This window comes from Rhinatrema bivittatum, chromosome 1 (genome assembly GCF_901001135.1).
Source record: "Rhinatrema bivittatum chromosome 1, aRhiBiv1.1, whole genome shotgun sequence".
Lineage (NCBI taxonomy): Eukaryota > Metazoa > Chordata > Amphibia > Gymnophiona > Rhinatrematidae > Rhinatrema > Rhinatrema bivittatum.
In genome coordinates, this window is record NC_042615.1 from 592,019,753 (window position 1) to 592,041,798 (window position 22,046).

At 39.5% G+C, this 22,046-nt stretch overlaps 1 protein-coding gene across 1 annotated transcript in view; it reads left to right on the top strand.

The window, feature by feature from the left end:
- FBN2 (fibrillin 2) overlaps nucleotides 1-22,046 on the top strand; it is a 596,571-nt gene that overhangs the window by 108,300 nt on the left and 466,225 nt on the right. Inside the window, exon 6 of the mRNA XM_029619106.1 lies at nucleotides 19,231-19,428. Within this exon, the coding sequence (XP_029474966.1) occupies nucleotides 19,231-19,428 (198 nt within the window). The remainder of the gene's footprint in view (nucleotides 1-19,230; nucleotides 19,429-22,046) is intronic.

Below are 22,046 nucleotides of genomic sequence, written 5' to 3' on the forward strand. Positions count from 1 at the left end.
ATCTGCTGAGAGAGGTTTCACTTTTGGAAGTTCTGAGTTGAAGAAAAATTGTCATCTCTTCCTGTTCAACATGAGACCATGAGGACTACATTCAGCAGATAGACCTGATGGAGTTCTGGGATAAAGACAACCTCCCCAGAGGTTGGAGTGGACTGGAAGGGAACTGGGGAGCGTTGCCGCATGGAAATAGCAAAAATCCCCCCCCCCCCCCCCCCCCCGGCGCGCCTCCTGCACATACGACTTCGGATTATAAAATCCGGCGTGCATGTATGTGCGGCCCATGGGTTTTCCACCATATGTGCGCTGGCATGGGCATGTTAGAAAATCAGTGCATCCATGTACGTGCGCCAGGAAGCAAATCTGTCTCATGCATATCCTGAAAATCAGAACGGTTAGGTGTGCCTGCAGGAGAGGGTTGAGAAACACTGGCCTATATGTTGCATATAGCCGGTTAAGGCTAAACTTATCTAAGTACACATACCCAGATAACTTTAAATCAAACCAGTTAATTTTAAACATAACTGGCTATGTTTGAATATATCTGGCTAAAGGTGGCTGAACAAATTTAAGAGAATATATTCAGTAGGACATTTTTCTGGCTAATTTTAGCTGGAAATTTGCCCACTCTCCGGGTTACTAAATATGCATATCTTACTGTTTGACCTTTTATCTTTAGGTGTCCAATTGTATTCAAGGAGAATATTTTTCAAAACAAATGTGCATGGAGGCATATCCCATGTACATGGCCGTGAGCAAATCTACGCAAGTATTTTATAAACTGTGCCTATAATACGCATGTGTTTTATAAAATACGCCTAACTCTACCTAACAACATACATGCATATGTAGGCTTATGCATGAATATATGAAATCCATTGAAACCACATATATCCATGCATTGAGTGTGCATACTTTTCCTATCTGTTTTGTACATGAAAGTAAATTAGACTTACATACGTTGGCCAATTTTAAAACGTGCACATAAATGTAATGAACCAGTTTACCCAGTCCTTCTCCAGGTTGAGACCTTCCTGGTTATTTAGCCTGAACTCCCGCTAGGTCAGCCAGACTTCCCACCCAGTCAGTACTACACAATAAACAAGTTTAATATCACTTGCGCTAGATAATAGGTGCAAAAATACGCAAGTAAGTTGGCAAATGTACGTGCATGTCTTTAAAACTAGAAATTTCCGCATGTAAGTGTTGGTTTTGACCTGGAACCCTCCTAGGCTACCCTAATTTTACACACGTGTATGTGCACGTGAATTTGAAAATACACATATTTTTGATGGTTTTAGAAAATACTGATTTAAGCAAGGAGAGGCTACTTGCATATGTATATGCTAATTTTTACGCATAAACAGGTCGATTTTAAAAGCATTGCTCATGCAAAAGCGGCAAGCCTTATGTGAGCAATGTGTATTTTAACAGGCTGCAAAGTATGTGCAAACATATCCGTGCGCATGTCAGGAAGGGGGCGGGAAAGGGATGTGGCATGATTGAGGTATGGGAGTTCTGGGGCAGGGCCAAGGCTTACACACACAAGTCCACATTTTAAAAAAGCTGACCATGGCACATGTGGGCTTGTTATCCATGTAACTTCTGGTCCTGATGAGGAGCAAGACTGGACCTAGTGTTTTAGGGCATTTAGCACAGCGTGAGTGCTCGGAGTCAAGTGGCGGCTTGCAGGATGAATAACCAGAGAGGTCTCGAAGTCCTTGATATGAACTGTGCAAACTGGTGGATTACTTGGAAAGACTGGTTTTTCTCCCATGTGAGCATCTTTTAAAATCATCCTGCATGCGTGCGTAAAAGTCGCTAAAGCCCTAGCCAAACTATGGACCTGATTTTAAAAAGCATTTACTCGAGTAAAAACCAGGTTTACTGGAGTAAATTCACTTTACTTGAGTAAATGGCTTTTGAAAATTGCTACAATAGTAGCTACATTTACGCATGTAACTCCTTTTGAAAATTACCCCCTCTGTGCGGGGGGGGGGTACTTTAAATGATACGCATGTATTTGCGAGCACAATTTAAAATTGCAGCATCTCTCCACTTGCTCGCCGATATGCAAGTTTATGGGCACATGTACGTTCCTTTTAAAATTACCCTGAAAAAGTTTTGAAAATTTACTCCAAATTGCTTACTTTGAAAAAAAGCAAAGAAGTTACAAATATAAAATTTTCTTTTTAGAAGTTTGTTTTTGACAGAGTGATTTTAGAATTTCATTTGTCAGAAATCTATTGATTGTAAAAATACAAATAAATGAAAAAGAATGTCCAATGTCTGACACATGATACATAGAACAAGAAAGAAGCACTTTGTGCATCTGGAGAAGTAGAACATAAATCAGTTAAAATAAGTAAAATAAATATTTTATGTCGGAAGAATCATTCTTTTTGACAGAATTGTGTTAGAAGTTCATTTGTTATGTGTTCACTGGATATTAGTGTCCAGTGTATTAAAGGGAAGAAACATAAAGCAGAAGACTCAGAGATGATTAATCTGAGGAAACTCAAATAGGAAGACGTTTTATTTATTTACTTTGGCGAATAGTTCCTCCTTTCAGAACTCTGCAATTATGTGCCTTAAGCCTGGCCATCAGATGTTACCCTTATTGATGACCATGATTCCCTCTCCTGAGCGATTGTGAACTCTGCTTTGCAGCATCCTCAGCTCTGGTGGACCCAGAGAGCGGAAGATCCAATCCAGGAATCAAAGCTGGGACCTCCACATGGCAGTTCAATGCTGCTACCGGCCTGGCCTCAAACATTTTTTATTGATAGTGTGCTGTGAAAAGCTCACCTGTCCTGTAAATTTAGAAGACTCTGAGGACCTTTCATGCATTATAAGGAATATGATTGATTGTCATATATTTTTAGTAACATTCTTAGGTTCCCGTTTCAGTGTGGTAGATCACAATTACTTTTTCCTTTTCTTAACTATGATTCTCATTTAAGGAACTATTTATGGAAAACACATTACATACACACACTCATTAATGCACATATTAGCTCATCTAATACACGAGTCACTAAATAATGTAATGCCTTTAATGAATTGTGCATTGCTTCATATACCTACTGCATTTTATCGGGACCACAGAGCAGAACGCTGTGCTTTCCACAGCGTATGAAATTTGTTTCCCCTATAGAATCTTTTCATGTGTTCTGGGATGCAGATGCCCACTCCAGCTCATGGCCCCACCCCCTTAGTGACATCATCTGCAGCCAGCGCAGCTCTAGTTGCGGGGTGGCTGTGCAGGTGGTCCTCCGCCAGTGGGCCTTAGCCGAAGAGAATGCCAAAGTGCCCCTTCAAATGACCTTGCAAATGAACCATTTGTTAGAATTGCTGTTATCTTCTTGTGGGGTGTGTTCCGCCTCCTTGGGTATAGAAAGATTTCTACACCAAGGTGGTCTTATATCTTGGGGTAGAAGTCTCTTTGCCACTTTCCTTTTAGTATTTTAACCTTTAATGTGTGATGTTAGTAGAGATGTGCATTCTTTTTTTCCCCAATTAGGCAATTTCAATGAAATTGCCTAATTCGGTATGGTTCAGGGGAACCAAAAAATGAAAGAAAATTTTCCGAAATTTCAGAACAAAATTGTTTTTCGTGTTAGTGCACACTACCGGGAGTTAGTGCGTGCTAACTTTGACCCCTTAGTGCGCACTAACACGAAAATTGGGGCCCCCTGAAAAAAAAACCCCCAAACCATGGGCAAAATTAAATTTCCTGCGGTGGGCCTCAAAATGAAGCCCGAGACGATAGGGTTTAACGATGCACATCTCTCTAGTTTTTAGTGCACCTAGTTTTATTGTCTTATTGTATTTTAGTTATTTGTTTGGCTATTTATATTGCCTTGTCTTATTTGTTTTTACTTTGTATGGATGACTTATACTCTTCTTCTCACCTTCAAATTAGACCTCATTTAAGGAACTGTATAAATTGTTCACTTAATTCTGAAGTTTTGAACTCTGGGATGTTTGTTCAATCTTGGTGAATTCTAGGTCAATGTCTTCCAAATATGCTCCAATTCTGGATCTAATTGTCTCTCTGGAATTTCAAATGCTTTTTATTACTGAAACATGGCTTAGAGAAGAGGATCTTTTTATGTTTAGGCTTGCCCTGCTGCACCCCACCATGCCACCCGGCTATTCAATTCTTTATAAGTTTTGCAGATGGAAAGGTAGGGAAGGGATTGTGGTGACTTTTCCAAAATCTATTAAGTTTACAAGAGCTGGCAATTGCATTCCCCTCAGGGTTTGATGAGTTACTGCTATAATCAGATTTTATTGTTAAATCTACTTTTTTGCTGATTTGCAGTCCTCCTGATGTACTGTCTTTAGAGTCTATGGAGCTTATTTTTTTGCTTCTAGTATGTATGAGAATCTCTATGTATTAGGTGACTTTAATATACATGCTGATAATCCACGGACATCAGCTGATATTAGCCTTTTAGCTTTAATGACAGATCTTTATTTGTCTCAATGGGTCAGTGGTCCTACTCATAATGCAGGGCACATGCTTGACCTCATTTTTTTCTTGAGGATCAGATATGATTGGTGATTTCATTAGCTCCCTGCCTTTATCATCATTTTCTTGTCTCTTTCAATGTATTTTAGTGCATCATTGCCTACAAAATCTGTACCAGCTTTGTCATTTAGGGATTGTAAACATATAAATCTGGATTCTGTAGCAACTGAGTTCTGCCATTTTCTTCAGGATTTTGCTGAGTTGTCCCCAGTCTCAGGTTTAGGCATAGGTAACAGCAACAACTGCCTCTGGTGCCAAATTTTCATAGGCGCTGGAGAGCCAGTGCTACCATGCCATCATCCAGGACTGCTGCCTCCCCAGCGCTGAAGCTACAGCAGCAGTTATGCTGGCAAAATTCAGCACCGGGCCTGCAAATCCTCCCGCAGTGAAGGTTCCTGGGTTGGCTACACCCCTGCCTTCACGAGGGCTTCCTCATTACCATGGAAACATGTGCCAGGGTTGGAGCCACCACAGGATTTGTCCCAACGTAAGGGCTCGTAGGATCCGCACTGAATTTTGTCGGTATTTCTGCTTTGGGGTCAGTGACGGTTCCAGCTTGCAACTTTTGAGATCGAGATTGGACACAGGGAGAGGGAAAGTTATGGCAGGTTGGTAAGGTTCTGGGTCTCTGGCTCTGATAACTTCAGGATGGGATGCGGAATGGACCTCCTCTCCTTGGCTATGAGCTCCCTGATGTTAAATTCGTCCCTGTTTCTCCCTGGAAAAACTTCTTGATTATTGGAACAGCTTGATTGGGAATGCTTTTATTAAGATTACACTTTCTTAAGTATCGTTTTAACTCTCATTCAGTCCAATCAATGTTTCATGCTGAACTGAGGTTGTTAAAAATCTGTGATTCATACTGAGATTTATAATAAATTTTCTCATGAGAAGACTTCAGATATTTATTTGGGGAGCAGATAATTCAGTAATGAGGAATCTGTACTCTGTGGTTAAAAGCAGATTATTCTGTTTTAATATTGACTTTGCCTAATGGGTATTGATTTGCCGTTGGGCACCATTTCGCGAGTCGCCGGGCCTATGCAAAATAGGCTCAGCGCGCGCAGGAGCGTTTACGCATGTAAATCCTGAGGATTTACGCGCGTAACCCTTTTAAAATCCACCCCATGGCCAGGCCTTACGTGCGCCGGGCCAATTTTCAAACAGGCCCGGCCACGCGCATAAAGCCCAGAACGCGAGTAAGTTTCGGGACCTGAAAAGAGGGCGGTCCAGGGGCGCAGAGGGACGGTCTGAGGGGCGGGGGGGGGGGGGGGGTCGGGGCTGGAGGGGCCGGTATAGCAGCCATTTGCTACTGTGCCTGGGGAGCACACACCAGCAGTTTTCCGGCGTGTGCAAGTTGCTTCTGCTCTGAAGAAGCAGAAAATTACGGAACAAAAAAAAAAAAGGTACGGGAGATTAGGTTTAGGGGGTGGGGAGGAGAGGGGAAGGGAGGCTATGGTAGGGGGTATGGAAGTTCCCTCCCAGTCTGCTCCTTAATTAGAGCGCACTGGGAAGGAACTGGGGAAGGGCCTGATGCATCGCCACGCAAAAGTTGCCAATTTCGACCCCCCCCTTGTTCGTGCCCACGCTGATTTTATAGCATGCCCACACCGGCACGCACATGTTATAAAATTGCTTGTCCATGTGTGTGCACCGGGTAGCACGCATACATCGAAATGCGCACATATTTTTTAAAAATCTACCCCATGTGCTCCTCAGCTTGAAAAAAGACTCCTTGGGTCAGAGTGTGATATGTCATCATAGGACTGTGTTGAGCCTTCCTTTTTGTCTAAGGTAATGGAAAAGGTAGTTGTTGACCAGCTGAATGACTTCATTGCCAAGTCCAATGTTCCTAATTCCCAACAACTGGGGTTTTTTAGAGACCATGGTACTGAGATTTTCCAGGTCACCTTAGTCAGTGACATCAGTTTAAGAGCTAATAGGGGAAGAACTCGCTTGTGGTCTTTATTATTAAGAGCATGGCTTTAGATACCATTAAATTACTTGTTAATTAACTGACATATATAGTTTTAGATGGAACTTACTGAACTGTTTCAAATCATATCTTGCAGATCGAATTTTCCAGGTTGATAGGAGGTTTAAGCTGTCTGAACCAAAGTCATTACCCTGCAGAGTTTTATAGGGTTCAGGGCTTGCTCCTTTGCCTTTTAATTTCATTTTTAGCCCCACTAGCTATTTTAATTCAAGACTGCAAGTACAGATATTTTTTATATATGCAGGTGATTCTTAAGTGATAGCACATGTAGATCCAGGCTGTGCAGCATAAATTGCAAAATTCAATGTGTCTAGCTGCTGAGTAGTTGTATTCTCACAAACTTAAATCAACCCTGAAATGTCTGAAGCATTTTGAGTGAACAGAAGGGAGTCTGCTCCTATTGTGGCTCCTTGTATGTCAAGGATAGTTATCCCCCCTCAAAAAGGTGGTTTCGGCTGTTGGTGTTAAGCATCTTGTTGATATTAAACATCTCCTTTCTTGTTGATATTTATTCCCTGCATTTCTGTGTTGCATAGTTTGAAATCTCTCTATATTTTTCCAAGCTTTATATATTGCTAGTCTGCATTAACTTACTGTGGCCTAGATTTATCAAAATAAATATAGCGGAAATAGCACATGCGATTAAAAAAGAGGGCATGGTTAGGATAATTTCCCGGCTCCCATATTCAGACACAGTCCGGCTAGCAAAGTTAGTTGGATAAACTCTGAATATTGGAATTAGCCAGCTAACTCAACTCTTCCCAGTTATGCCCTTGGAATGCCCCTAACGTATTACTTTATTTACTAAGGGTTTTTCCCAAAGATACAAAATGCGAGAAAAGCCTTAATGAACCTGTTCCTTAGCCAGCTAAATTGAAGCTGCCTAACTGATTAGAAGGTTAGAATTTAGTCAGATATGTGCCCAAATATTTAGCTGGCTTACCTCTGAGTAAGCTGGTTAAATGCCCCTGCACAAATATAATTGCATGTGAATGTGCATGTTGAATGCAAACGCCAAACTACTCCTCTAGAGGGGAGGGAGCGGTCATTGTTTTTCAATAACATGTGTAAAAGAGATTCATTTTTAAAGGCTTAAGTGTGTTGTTTTTTTTTATGGCTGGTTAAAACAGTTAATCCACCTAAATCAGCCATATCTTTCTAAGTGGATTTTAAGTCACCGGAAAGCACACAGAATGTACACAATTTTGCTATGTAGAAAAGTAGCATCCTGGGGGCATTTCAGAGATTTGATTGGCATTCCATTTCAATTTAAACCATGTAAGTATGTCCCTGACACATTAAAATAAATCAGTCCTCTCGTTATCTAAGCACTGATTCTGTCACTGTTACTAAAACATGTCTCTTTATGTAAAAAGATCTTCATACTTAGGGGAAGTAATGTCACTTAAGTTTGCGATCAGTGATCCATATAATGTTATCTATTCTCAATGTATGATCATTGGTCCATTATCCTTTTCTTTGTACTCTTAACTTTTTTTTTCTTTTTTATAATTGTTTTCAACTATAAAAGGAAAAGATGGTGCAATCAATAAATACGGCCATTGAATTCCACTTAGCTTCGATTCGGCAATTATCCCCAACATGGTCCACGTTTCAGATACACTTTCTGCTTCGGGGGGTATTTTCTTTCACAGCTTATAAATCCCAATATTTTTTTTTAAGTATAAACTTCTCCTCAACCCAGTGACGTGCAGTGTTTCCTCCACTCTCCGACTGTATGCACGTCTAAACCGTGGCGTCTGTACCTGACGCCACGGTTTAATACCGTGTAAGTATATGTGCATACCTTTACCCCATTAAAAGCTAATATTCAAACACAATGTACATGGATTTAACAAGCAGCTGGATTGATACACACCGAAAAGTGGGCTTATAAGATTGCCAATTAGGCAGGCAACCTCTGCAAAATGCACTCCAGTGAGCAAAAAAAAAAAATCTTATCCAGATTATATTCAAATATTCTTATATCATTTTGAAAACCAAATAAGTAACAGATAATAATCAGAAGGTGTTAGGCCCTGTGACTTTATTTTCACATGTAGGTTTTGCATCTATAAAAAGAAATTTCCTTAGTTTCCTTTTCCAGCCTACATTTTCTGTTTGTCTCATTCCTGAAGCATTTTGTGAAAAGTCGTGTCCTCTACTCACTTGAATACTAGCCGTGCATACAGTCGGAGAGTAGGCCAGAGAGACTGAGGCCTCGGTCTCCTCACTGAACACAATTTAATTGAAATTGAGGAATATTTCCTGCATTTTTATTTTAACTAAATTGATTCATAGTGAATAACTTGTCTGAACAAAGGAGTAGTGTTTCTGTATTTTGATTTAGTTTTTTCTTGTATACCCTTTAGCTTCTGGAAAATTCTGCCCTCACTTCACCATTTCCTGTAAAAGAGAGGCTGTAGAAATTATTGCCAAAACAGTAAATGATACTGTGTGTTGTCAGCAAGCTGCTTGGGCATTCATTGTAGCAGCACATGGCTGAGATTTTCCTTAACTGTAGGCTTTAAGCAGAGATTAGGTAAGACTTAAGGCTAATAAGCAATTTGGTTACAGAGGCATGAATCCCTCAAAAGGATTAGAAGCATTTTTCTTCATATTTCAGATGTTAATCATTCTTGCACAAGTATGTAGAGTGACAGGTTTAAGTATGTAGAGTGACATATAGGTGGATACACCCCTGGTGGTTTGTCCTCCCAGAGGTGAATAGAAACCAAATGTCAGTTTTTCTCAAACGCCTACTGCAGGGCTGGAAAAATCATGGGTGCCTAAAATTCAGTGCCTGATGCTGGACCATGAAGTGATTCAGCCAGCGATGAGCCCCGGGCTGACAGGCTGCTGCCGTCACCAGGACACAGGAAGAGATGCTATGGTCTGGGGCTGCTGCCAAGCTTTATAGAAGGAGAGAGGCTGGAGGGAGGGGAAGAAACTAGAAAGAGAGGAGAGGGTGAGCAAAGTAAAGCAAAACGTAATATAAGAAAAAAAAAAGCAAAAAATAAACTGCTATTAAAAGAAAAGAAAGGAGCCAAAGATTTTAGGAACCTTTGACACCTTTCCCCTTTAATTTTCTAAATATATTGCCACTCCTGATCTATTCTCATGTGGATTCTTGGCAGCTACAGTATTTGTGTTTGAATTCTCCAAAAATGCAATATTTTCAAGGATCCAGAAAGATTTGCAGCAAGCTGAAGGTAGAGCTTCCTTATACTTTCAATCATTAGAATCCAATTTACTACCTTTCCCGCTCCTCTAGGTAATGTGGGTTTAATTCACCTCGTAGAGCAGTGGTTCCCAAACCTGTCTTGGGGAAACTCCCTGCCAGCTGGGTTTTTAGGATACTCACAATGAATATGCATGAGGTAAATTTGCATACAGTGGAGGAGGCAGTGCATGCAAATCTATCTCATGCATATTCATTGTGGATATCCTGAAAACCCATCTGGATGGGGGTCCACCAGGACAGGCTTGGGAACCTCTGACCTAGAGGCTTCTGTACCATAAATCTTTACTCCACTTCAGAGTTGGGGTAGTTCTTGCTGGCCTCCCCTTTACCCATGTAACTCCCATTACTCTTTTCTTTGTATTACATAGAAAATTATGGGTATCAGACTTTAGAACTATGTTTTATTTTAATTCCATTTAATTTCATTGGAACAAAAAAGTGAAAGGAGAAAAATAGAAAATAACAAGACCAATGTGCTGTCATTTCCTGCCACTTTTAAAGAGACCGTACCAAGGTCAGCAATTTGCGCCAAAATAGCATCAAATTTACCTGAAACTGCCACTGTTACAGATGCAACACTCTCAGACATCGGCGTGTTATCTCTGAGTTCAGGGAGGCCTTGCGTTTTATCGGCGGCCATTTTCTTGATGGCTGGTTTCATTTTCTTCTTTTCCTTTTTAGATAAGTTTGCCGGCATAAGATTTGGTAAATGCTGCATATATTTAGTACTATAGGAGGTCGACTCACCGTGATAATAAACTTCTAGAGTCACTTGTAGCATGGCTGGAGGACATTGAGGGATGGCACCCAGAGCTCCAAATAGCACGTCCAATCATGACCACTGTATCACGTGACTCTTCTCTTTTTTATTTCTTTATTTAGATATGTAACATTTGGCCGTCTGTGGGGTGGTCCTGCAACTATCCTCACTCACCCTAATGCTGCCAACACCGCTCTTGGACAACTCTATGCTTCCACTCTTCCTGGGGCCTCCTTAGGCACGTGTACGCGATACAGGCCTGTTTAAAGCCTTGTCGGACTGCCAGCAATTGCTTCAGGAATAGGTCCTCCTGCTTTTCAGTGCATGTTGCTAGTTGTCTATTTGTTTTTGCCTTTGCCTTGTCTTACCTCCTTGTTGCCCTGCCTTCCCTCGTTGCTCCTTGCCTGACTTGCCTCATTGTTTCCTTCCTGCCTTGACTTGTTGTCATCTTCCTTGCCCTGCCTCTGCTGCTTTGCCCTGTCTATGTCTTTGTCCCCTTTGCCTTTTCTTGTCTTGTCCATCTGTCTTTGCCTGATTCCTGATTCTGACCTCTGCTACAGATACGGACTACCTTTCTACACTGCTGCCTACCCTGACCCCAGCTTGGACCTCAACCTGCCTTCTCATTGCCTGTCTCGATCTTGGTCTGGACCCGGATACTGTTTGCTCACTGCCTACCCAGACCTTGCCCTGGTCTTGGATACTGTTTGCTCGTTGCCTGCCTCGACTTTGGCCTGGACCAGGAACCGTTGCTCGCTGCCAGCCCTGACCGCTGCCCGAGACTTGACTTCATCTGACCGCTCCTTATGGGACTTTCGCCTAAGCCGTGCCCCTGGAACCTAAGGTCTAAACCTGTGGGGACCGGGGCTGATTTAGGTGAAGCTCCAGATCTAGAGTCAGTCCACCAGCTACAGCATGGGCATAGTGGATTCACCTGTTAGGCTGCATCAATCTCCCCACAGCCCAAGGGCTCACATCCATGACAATAGGCTTATAAGATTACATCAATAACCAGTTTGAGCAGAAACCAACAAAACTTCAAAACAGAAAATTTACATCATCCACAATGACATTTAATTCATAGTCCCCAATATGTGTGACCCAAGAAAGAAAGCTGTGGAGAGCTGAAAAAAAAGTAAACTAACAAAATGGAGCTACCATCCCCAAACAAGTTACAGACTAATAATTAATGCCAATAACTTCAACTATTCCTGGAGCCCTGATGCTCAGATTTCATAAGATCTAAAAAGCAAACCAACTGAGAGAATTCAAAAAATACAAAACTAACCCCAGCGAATTTCAGCAAATATTTACAAGGAAATTTTATAAGAATAGAATCACCCAGAGACTGGGCCTCTTGTTGCATAGCAATGAACTTTTTTCCATCGACCTGTGTAACTTTTCACACATCTGGAAAAATCTAAATTTTTTACCCTAAGTACAATATATTCCATTTGTAAAAAAAACAGATGCATGATATTATGCAGGGCTGGTGGTAGCTTTTTTTTGCTGCCTTGAGCGAACAATTACTGTGCTTGCCCTCCACCCCCATTCATTCAGTCTTTGTCCTGGGCCTACTGAAAGAAGGCCCAGCTCCCTCCAGCTCTCTAAACCATAGAAACTGGCATCCCTCCACCCTCCAAATCTTTATCCCCCTCCCCCGGAACTCATGGCCAGTGCAAGGGTTGCAAGGTTCCCTGCCAGGTGAGGTGCTAGGTGCCCTAGGCAAACCTTACAGCCTTGGCCCCCGGCCCTCTCCACAAACACAATTAAAAATTATCAAGTGCATTTTAAATAGAATGTGCGTGTGCCCATAAACGTGCGTATTGGGTACATGAGCAAAAATACACTTGAGTTTATATCACGCATGCAAGTACATGCGTACCATTTAAAGTATCTCTACCATAAGTATGTGTTGGAGCCTTTACACACATACTCATGAGAGAGAGAGAGAGAGAGACTCTTTTAAAGAGAGAATCTGACACTCTGTGTGTGTATATATATATATATCTCCCACTGTAAGAGGGGCACTTTCAACGAGCAGCACTTTTAAAATCTACCTGTATGCATTTATAATAACAGATTTTACATGAAAAAGAATATTCAAATATAGTCTTCTGAAATTAAAAAAAAATATCACTTACAACATGTATATCTGTGCTTTCCAATCTTTTCAAGCACAAAGCACACTTTCTTTAACAAAAATATTGTGTGGCGCACTAACCTGCATGGAGCAAGCAGTGCGGACATAGAAAGGAATCATATGGCCAAAAGAAGAGGTAGGGAAGTACTGAAAGCACCATCAGTCTCTCTTCCAAATTTTCAAACAATGAAGAGAGGGGATGAAGACACCCAGGAAGCTGTCACAATGCACCAGCTCCCACAAGAAAATGGGTTTCAGTTTGGGCGCTTCGTGGGAAAACTCGTTTTCCCATGGATCGTTTTCCGGCAAAAATTAAGCTGAAACATGAACCCGGAAAAACGAAGCAACAAAAAAGAAAATCCGAATTGGAAAAAAAACCCACCCCTTCAAATTTACTGTATTACAATCCCCCCAGCATCCCGATTCCTCCCAAGACTTACTAAAAGCCCTGGTGGTCCAGCAGGGTCCCGCGAGCGATCTCTCCCTCCGGGCCGTCGGGCTGTTGGGCCTGCTACGAATCAAAATGGCGCCGATGGCCCTTTGCCCTTACTATGTCTCAGGGGCTGCCGGTGCCATTGGTCGGCCCCTGTCACATGGTAGGAGCAATTTGCCGGAAAACGATCCGTGGGAAAACTGAAACCAGATCAAAACATTGACGTTCATTCTGCTGCTATTCCGCAGGTATGAGTTTTTGTTAGAAGCACGATTTTTGCTGAGTGTTTTGCAGTGCCTAATGTATGTAGTGGTGACATTAAGATATGGTTGGAAAACTGCAGAGGTTGCATAGAAATAGATTTGTTTTGTAATGGATAGCATGATTTTTTAGAGTTTTAATGGTCAGAGCTTTATAGTGGCTCCTCTTCTGATGTTAAACACATTGGAAAAGCATGCATGAAGTTTGTTTCTTGATTGTATTTAAACAAGCCTGAGACTTTTATGAAGAAGAGAATTTACAGCTATTTTGATACTAATGATGAGCTATGGACCTCTTATAAATATTTCATCACACTGTTAGTAATTTTTATTCCATATACACTTTTTAAGCAAGGGCTATTTTTATATTTTTTTTATATATTACTCAACTCAGAGTTATTTGTGTGATCCATCAGTAAGTAAATATGCATTCACTTTTGAGCAACATGCTTTAGACTATTTGGAGTTTAGGATAGAGTAAAAAGATTTTTTAATTTTAAAAAAAAGTATGTTTTAGGAATCTTCCGATTTTTTAATTTGATACTGTGTTGTATTCACTGTTGATTTCTATTTAGGAACTAATGTATGTCCATACGTGGTATTGTGACAGTGTGACATTGTGAAAGCAGCCCAGCAGGCATATTTTAAGTCCTGCTAATTGAAGTAAGCATTACTGAAATAACTAATATTCTTATTATGGGTTATTTCATCACTAATAATATTGACTCCATTTTAGGTTTTGATTATGAATTGTAATCATGAATAGTCAGCCTCTCCAGTTTTATTCAATAATGTATTCGTTACATTTTCCTGTCTACACCATTTTGATGTTTAAACACATTTCAAAGTTGGATTTATTGGTAATCCATGAGTTTTCACAGTTATACATGTATTTGAATATTTTATGTTCAGAGTTTGTACATTTATACATGTATCTTAAATTTTTTTTATATATATTGATTTGATTCAAGTTTGTACACTTATACATGTATTTTATTTTATGATTTGAGTATGTACACCTATACATGTATTTTATGTTTTATTGTTTTTAATTATTTAATTGTGTTTCAAATTTTGATATTTATATATTTATTTATGTTTTAGTTGCCCCTGAGGCAGCTCTATGAGCGAAACTCGGCCTGAGTCGAGCATTATAATAAAGGGCTTCTTTTGATCATCCGATTCCTATTGTTTTCACTCTAATACAGCCAACTGGATCGGCTTCCGCTTTGCTTTTTGGGTCCATCTAAAATAGGAAAAGTACATGCTTTCAATGGTATTTATGCTTAGGCAGACTTATGCATATTTTATAATCTAAGTGCACATGATATGAGGCCATATATGCAATTATAAAGAGATGTGCACAGTTGTTTGAAAGTTAACTTCCCTATACACAAGTCCAAAATCTGTCCCCGGAATGCTTCTTGCCAGTTCATTTAAAAGTTTGTAGGAAATTCAGTTATTTATATGCATAAAACTGAGGTTTTATGCATATAAATGGCTTTGAAAATTCAGCCCTAAATCTGAAGATCCAAAAAAAAAAATTGCAGTCCTGGGCTCTGATCCATTATCCAGAAAAACATTATTACAACTAATTTGTTCACTGCAGCGATGTCATAAATCAATACCTCTGCCTCATTCCTACCTCGTTCACAAGCCATTTGAAGTCAATGCAGCCATGGCAAACTAGCAACATTGCTCCTTTCTTATTTATAGCATTGTTGGCAGTGGAATCAGCTGTAAGCTTGGCAGAAAAGGGATCCAAAGACACTCAAGAACCAAAATCAGAAAATCAAGTCCAGCAATAAATCAAAGAACCAGCTTTCTCCAGAGATAATTCCAGGAATTAACCTTAAGTATGTGCTACCCATTCAGCAGAGTTTTGCTGCTCAGCTACTTCATTTATCTGCTGTTTCATGCCACTTTCTTGCCATCCCGCTATATCTGCATAATTCAGCCACAAGATCAAAAAGTCAAGAATGTTATTGTGACTTAAATAAATACCAGTCCTTAGTTGCAAACAGATATGCATTTTCAGGCATGCCACATTTTACTGTTTTGTACGCTATACAGGTTTTTCTTTGAGTAGTCATTATTTTTCTGTTTTTCAAATTTTCAGCTATGGAGGATGGAACTCCCATTATTTATTTTATTTATTTAGAGCTTTTCTATACCGGCATTCATGATACAATCACATCATGCTGGTTTACAGTTAACAAGGGGTATAAAACAGCTTTAAAATTTAACAAGTGAAGAGGAGCAAAATAAATTACACAAAAAATACATTACCTAGAATGACCTTGGTCTCAACCATTTCAGATTAAAGGTGCTTTGCTATAATGCTAGTATTTTCTTCCGAGCTGAACTCAGATGTATATGTACTTATAAAAACTTTAGCACTTTTTAGTATGTAGTTCCTATTCACACAGGTAACAATCAATAGTCATTTAGGAAGTAATTTTGCAATAACCCACAAAAGTTAAATGGCAAATATATGCATAATTGCACCAGCTTGAATTGGGGAGGAGGGGGAGTTGTGGAGCCAAGATGGCAGCATGTTGACTATTCCATGAGTCTCTTTCAAGCTTACCAGCTGTGGACCATCTATGGCAAATAGAAAGACTGTGAGCTATCTCACTCACCATAATTCAGCTAATGTAAGGCCCCATAGAATGTTATGAAGTTAATTATTCTATTAGGGGGTGGGGAGAATACCTATGGTGTCCTCGGGTGACAATTTCTCTTTCAGCAACACATGGCTTGGACTCTGAAGTCTGTTTGAGCACTAAGACTTTGAACTCCTCCTACACCACTGATTGCTTTGGATCTTCAACTTCATAGCTCACTGACAGCAAAAGAAATTACAGCTACGAGAGTGGAGATGCTGAATGAACCAGTGATTTCAAGAAATGCTGGTAGGGAAGATCAAGAAGCCTCAGTTTTGAATGCCTTGACATTGTTTAATCAGCATTTCAGGATGGTGATACAGGAGTTGACCCAACAGAACAGCAGCAACAAAAGTGGAACAGTATCCTGCTAAGATTCCCAAACTATCACGGTTGAGGAGGTATGGTTAACTATGATCAAGCTAGAACTTTCCTTTTCCACCAGAATGGACATGATAAACTTGAGATTTAAAGCGTAAGAAACTGGGGCAGGGGGTTGGGGGGTGGAGCAAGATGGCGACGGTTAAGGTGTGAGCATTTGCTGAGTCTACCTGGTTCTCTTCTATTTTGTTTTCTTTACTGGAATTATGTCTCCTAAACAGAAGGGGAAAGTGAGGATATTCCCCTCTGAACAGATAACCTTTCTGTCCATCAATCAACAGCATTCATGCCATTGAGTCTTGCATTTACGAGGGATATGATATCCGTTGCTGATATCAGTGAAGGAACATTAATTTCACCAGGAGACAAGGTTTCCTTCAGCCTCTGTAATCAACTCCCACTTTTGAGAGCTCGATATGATCCCCCTGTTGGGTCTGAAGTAGCACTGAAAGATGATGTCATCAGGGCAGCAGAGGTGAAGGGGGCCCGCAGTGTCTTGATGTCTTCACAGTTGCCAACTTTCATGGAGATGGTTGGTGCTCTGGGAATTAGTAGCATTTCTGCTCTAGTGATTGTGTCTTTGGCAGTTAGAGGAGTTGGATTTGGGACTGCTAAAATGCTTCCTTCTGAGGCTGTAATGGTGAGACCTGAGCCTTCCTGTGAGATGTCCTTTACCATGCCCATGAAACCAGCTGTGGTGACTTTAGAGTCTAACTGGGAGCTAGTTTCAAGCTTCGGGATTGCTTTAAAGTTATGTGGGAAAAAGATAAGCCCTATTTCAAGTCAGCTGGAACCTCTCATTCTTCGGCATCAAGGGCTTTTGGAAGAACATAGTAACACTCTCCCATGTGGAAAAGAAAATTAATAGCATTCAAAAGCACAATGTGAATATGATTAAAGAACAAAATTTCCTATCAAGGAGGACTGAGTTTTTGGAAAGTTAGGCTAGACATTTAAATTTGAGACTCCTTAATTTTCCCAAGGTTATGGGAGAATTACCTCTTCTTACTTTAAGGAAATATTTTTCTAAAGTTCTTCAAATTTCCTCAAATGAGTTTTCTTCAGTCAACAAGTTGTTTTTTCTACCTAATTGTTCAGTTTCTTAACAAGTCCAGCCTACTCAGTCTCCCTCAAATCTATCTAATCTAACAGCATTTCTTGAGATCTTAATTCATGAAGTTATTAAATGTTCAATATTATTGTTATCATTTATATCAGAACATAATTTGAGAATGGTAATGAAAAAATATTTTCAAAATATGAGTTCTTTTTTTTTTAGATCAGAAGGTTAAGATATTTTCTGACCTTTCTAGACTACCTCAAGAGAGAAGAAAGGGATTCTTGGTACTGGAGTTATTAACTTTGGGTGGATCTTTTCTATTAAGATATCCATGCAAATGTATAGTTAATTACAATAATTAGTATTATGTATTTTTTCCCCTGAATAACTTTAATTATTTGTCGATCCACGTAGAGTTGTTACATCTTCCCCAGCTCCCACATAACTCTAGTTTTTTTTTAATCTTATTTTTGTATATAGGGTCCATCATGTTATTGCATTGTCTTCTGTTTAGTTTTCTTTTGATTTCTCCTCTATTTCTTTATGCTTCCCCATTACTTGGCATACTGAGTTGATGAGAAATAGCTTTTTTGTTTGTTTTTATTTTCTTGTTGATTACATTTCTCATTGTATTTCTGATATGCAAAATTTGTGTACTTTGTATTAAAAAAAAGAAAAATAGTTTAAAAAAAAAAAGAGTAGGAATATTTGGAACTTGAAACTGCAGGACTATACTGTCAAGGGGGAGAACGTGCAATCCACCACAATTGCTGTAGTTGAAGAGTATGTAATCCTGCGTAGGAAAATATGGAGAAGTTCACCAGGAGGAATAATCTCCTGCACCTCAATTTTCCTAGACTATCCAAAATACTGCCAAAGGATATTTTTAAGAAATATTTGATAAGAGCTTTCAAGTTCCCTGAGGAAGCTATTCTACCACTATTGAAAATCTATTATCTCCCTACATCCAAATGTAAGACAACTGTAGGGGAAGGAGCGGCAATAGCTCAGCTCCAACATAACAGACATTTGGGAGTGGTCTGAAGGGGAAGATACTGACTATGAAGGAACTTCAGTGGTGCTGCTCATATTAGATCCTGATCGAGACAAACTTCTGAAATTATATTTTGCTAATGGAGGATCTTTTTGTTTGTTGGTTGTTGTGTATCCATCTTTCCTGATGTTACTAAAATAACTCAAAACAAGATGTAAGAAATCTATAGAGATGGGTGAGAGAGTTCAAAAGATTAAACTGGTGGGCAGAATGAAACCATATGTACACATTTCCCATTCTGACCACAAATGTACCAACATAAAATAAATCTTATAAGTAGACAGGCCACATATTTCAATTGGCTCATAGACCACCAACTCTTAACTGTACTTATCCCAACTTATGACTAGCAGCCTTTATTTTCCCATATCAGTTTTTTGGGGTAGGATGGGTGGTAATATTTTATTAACTGGTGATTTGAATTGCTGGCGCAATAACATCTTCCTATGACATCCAATGAACTGCACTATTGATTTAATCTTTCAAAGTTTATCATTAAAGGCTACTTATCCAGATTGTGTGTGTTGTCAGAAACCAAACTCTAGAGCTTCTGTTTTTGGTTTTTCATAACTGTTAATGTTCACAGAAGATTTTGAAGGTAAACTTCACAAACAGTTCTGGACATACTGCATTAGTGGCGGTAGCAAACTGTAAATACAAAATTAATTTGATTTTCTCCTGTCTGTTCTTGTTTTTCAGACTATAGGACAGGCCCTTGCTTTACTCAGGTCACGAATCAGATGTGCCAGGGCCAGGTGACTGGTATTGTTTGCACAAAAACACTTTGCTGTGCTACGATTGGGCGAGCCTGGGGCCACCCCTGTGAGATGTGCCCTGCTCAGCCCCAACCTTGTCGTCGTGGTTTTATCCCCAACATCCGCAGTGGAGCTTGTCAAGGTAAATGTTCCAATTCTTGTTCTGTACATTCATTCCAGTACCTCATTTGTTTGGTTATTATGTAACCAAGATAACAAAAGGAGAGGCTTATGTTATCTCAGTGATAAAAACAAAGCAGAACGGAGATAGCAAAAAGCACAAACCACTTCTGTAGGCACAATCTTCTACTATTTAATTCCAAAGGGATATCAGAAAACCTGGAAATAAAGGCTTTGTCTTCTCAAAGGACCATTTAGGGTCCCATCTGAGACCACCAATCATTTATCCCAGTGATTGACAAAACTTTTAATATCCATAAACATTAATACTTATATCAAGTCAGTCTTTGGCTTATCAATAAACCTAGTCCTTTTTTTAGATTTTTAAATTACAAATAAAAACATGTGTCACCTCAAATGGTCAATTACAAAACAGCACAAAATATTAAGCCCTTGCTCCCAATGTCAGCTGAATTTTCAGCATTTCCTGTGTGAGAGGGATTTGGTGTAACACTTATCTGTATCAACATATTCAACTGGATTGGAGTTGAGCACATCGATTCAGATAAGTTTTATACCAAATCCCCCTGATGCAGGAAGTGACAAAACATCAGCTGACAGGATGCAAGGGCTAATATTTTGTGCTGTTTTACAAGTTGCCTATATGAGCTGACACATGTTTTTAAATAAAACGAATTGATAGACTTCAATTTAACAACAAAATCATGTTCCATAGAATCAATAAAATTACCAGAAAAGCAGTAGTGTTCCATCGAAAAGTGAGGAGTCATGGGTTCATTGGCACATGCGTGGGCACCGTGGCATTTTCAATGAATACAATGGAGCAGCTCATGACTAATTTTAACCTGTTGGTATGTTTCCTAAAATTTGGTAGAACACACTATTGTAATGTTGGTAGACAAGAATTATTAACTATTAATTACTTTCATATAACAGCTTTAATGCATCCCAAGACAAATTTATTAATCATGAGAATGTAACAAAATAATACATTAAGGATTGCTGGATAAGTTCAGAAAGATCTGGAATGCTTACACACAATACTTCCAACAAATATACAGTCAAAGTTTTTACCTAATTAATCTGGAAAGATTGCAGTGCTGGTGAACTCTTACTTCCTGTGGAAAAAGAACAGATGTAGGCTGTCTAGGGAAGGGGGATGGGAAGGGAATTTGAATTAACGATTGAAGGTTGATGTTCATTGTTCAAATGTTCAAAATGCTCAAAACTGAATAATGATTTTATAAAAAAAAAAAAAAAAAACCCCCCCCAAACCTGATTTACTAAGGCTTTTCTCCCATTTTGTGCCTATAGGGGTGGGAGTGAATGTGTGTTTGTGTGTGTGTGGGGGGGGGGGGGGGAACCTAGTAAAGCTGGCTGTAAATGTTATATTAGGTACATTCATACCCTGTCGTATCAAACCCAAAGGATTGCTCAAAATGGATTACAACAGGCTTAAATAAAATTGACAAAATAGAATTTATAGACAATATAATCAGAATACAACATACATCTTTATCCTCATTCCCTCATCTCGTAAAGTATAGTAGCCTTTCTCTAAGCTTCTATTTTTCATACCTTCACAAAGGTATGAACCCCTCCCTCCCGGAACTGAAAACAGCATTCAAGATGTGGTCTAATTTGTGACCTATACAAGGACAATATAAATTCTCTTTTCTTGCTGATGATACTCTTATTCACCCGATAATAATCTTAGCTTTCCTTGTTGCTTTATTACATTGACTGTTAACCTTGAAATCATCAGTTTAAATTGAAATTGTCGACCTAGTGTGCTGTGGAGATCAAAAAAGCAAACAGAATGTTAGACATTATTAGGAAGGGAATGGAAAATAAAATGGAGGATGTCATAATGCCTCTGTATCGCTCCATGGTGAGACCGCACCTTGAATACTGTGTGGAGTTCTGGTCACCGCATCTTTCTCACTGGAGAAAGTGCAGAGAAGGGCGACCAAAATGATAAGGGGCATGGAATGGCTGCCAGATGAGGAAAGGCTAAAGAAGTTAGGGCTGTTCAGTTTGGAGAAGAGACGACTGAGGGGAGGATATGGTAGAAGTCTACAAAATCATGAAAGGACTTGAAAGAGTTAATGTAAATTGATTATTTACTCTCTCAGATAATAAAAGGACCAGGAACACTCCATGAAGTTAGAAAGTAGCTCATTTAAAACAAATCTAAGAAAATTCTTTTTCACTCAGCGCATAGTTAAGCTCTGGAATTCATTGCCAGAAGATGTGGTTACAGCAGTTAGTGTAACTTGGTTTAAAAAAGGTTTGGATAGGTTCCTAGAGGATAAATCCATAAACTGCTATTGTGGAAATTAATAAGCAATAGTAGCTTGTGATCTATCTATTGTTTGGGTACTTGCCAGGTACTTGTGATTTGGATTAGCCACTGTTGGAAACAGAATACTGGGCTTGATGGATCCTTGGTCTGACCTAGTATGTTCTTATGTAACCTTAAGCCTTTGATAAATGACCCCCTTTGTTTGTACTGAAGTAGTTTCCAAACCTTCGACCATTCTATCACTTTCTTCAAGTCACCTCTCATTTTTCCATCCTTTTTGGTATCTAGCCTGTTATAGATTTGTGTATTATCTG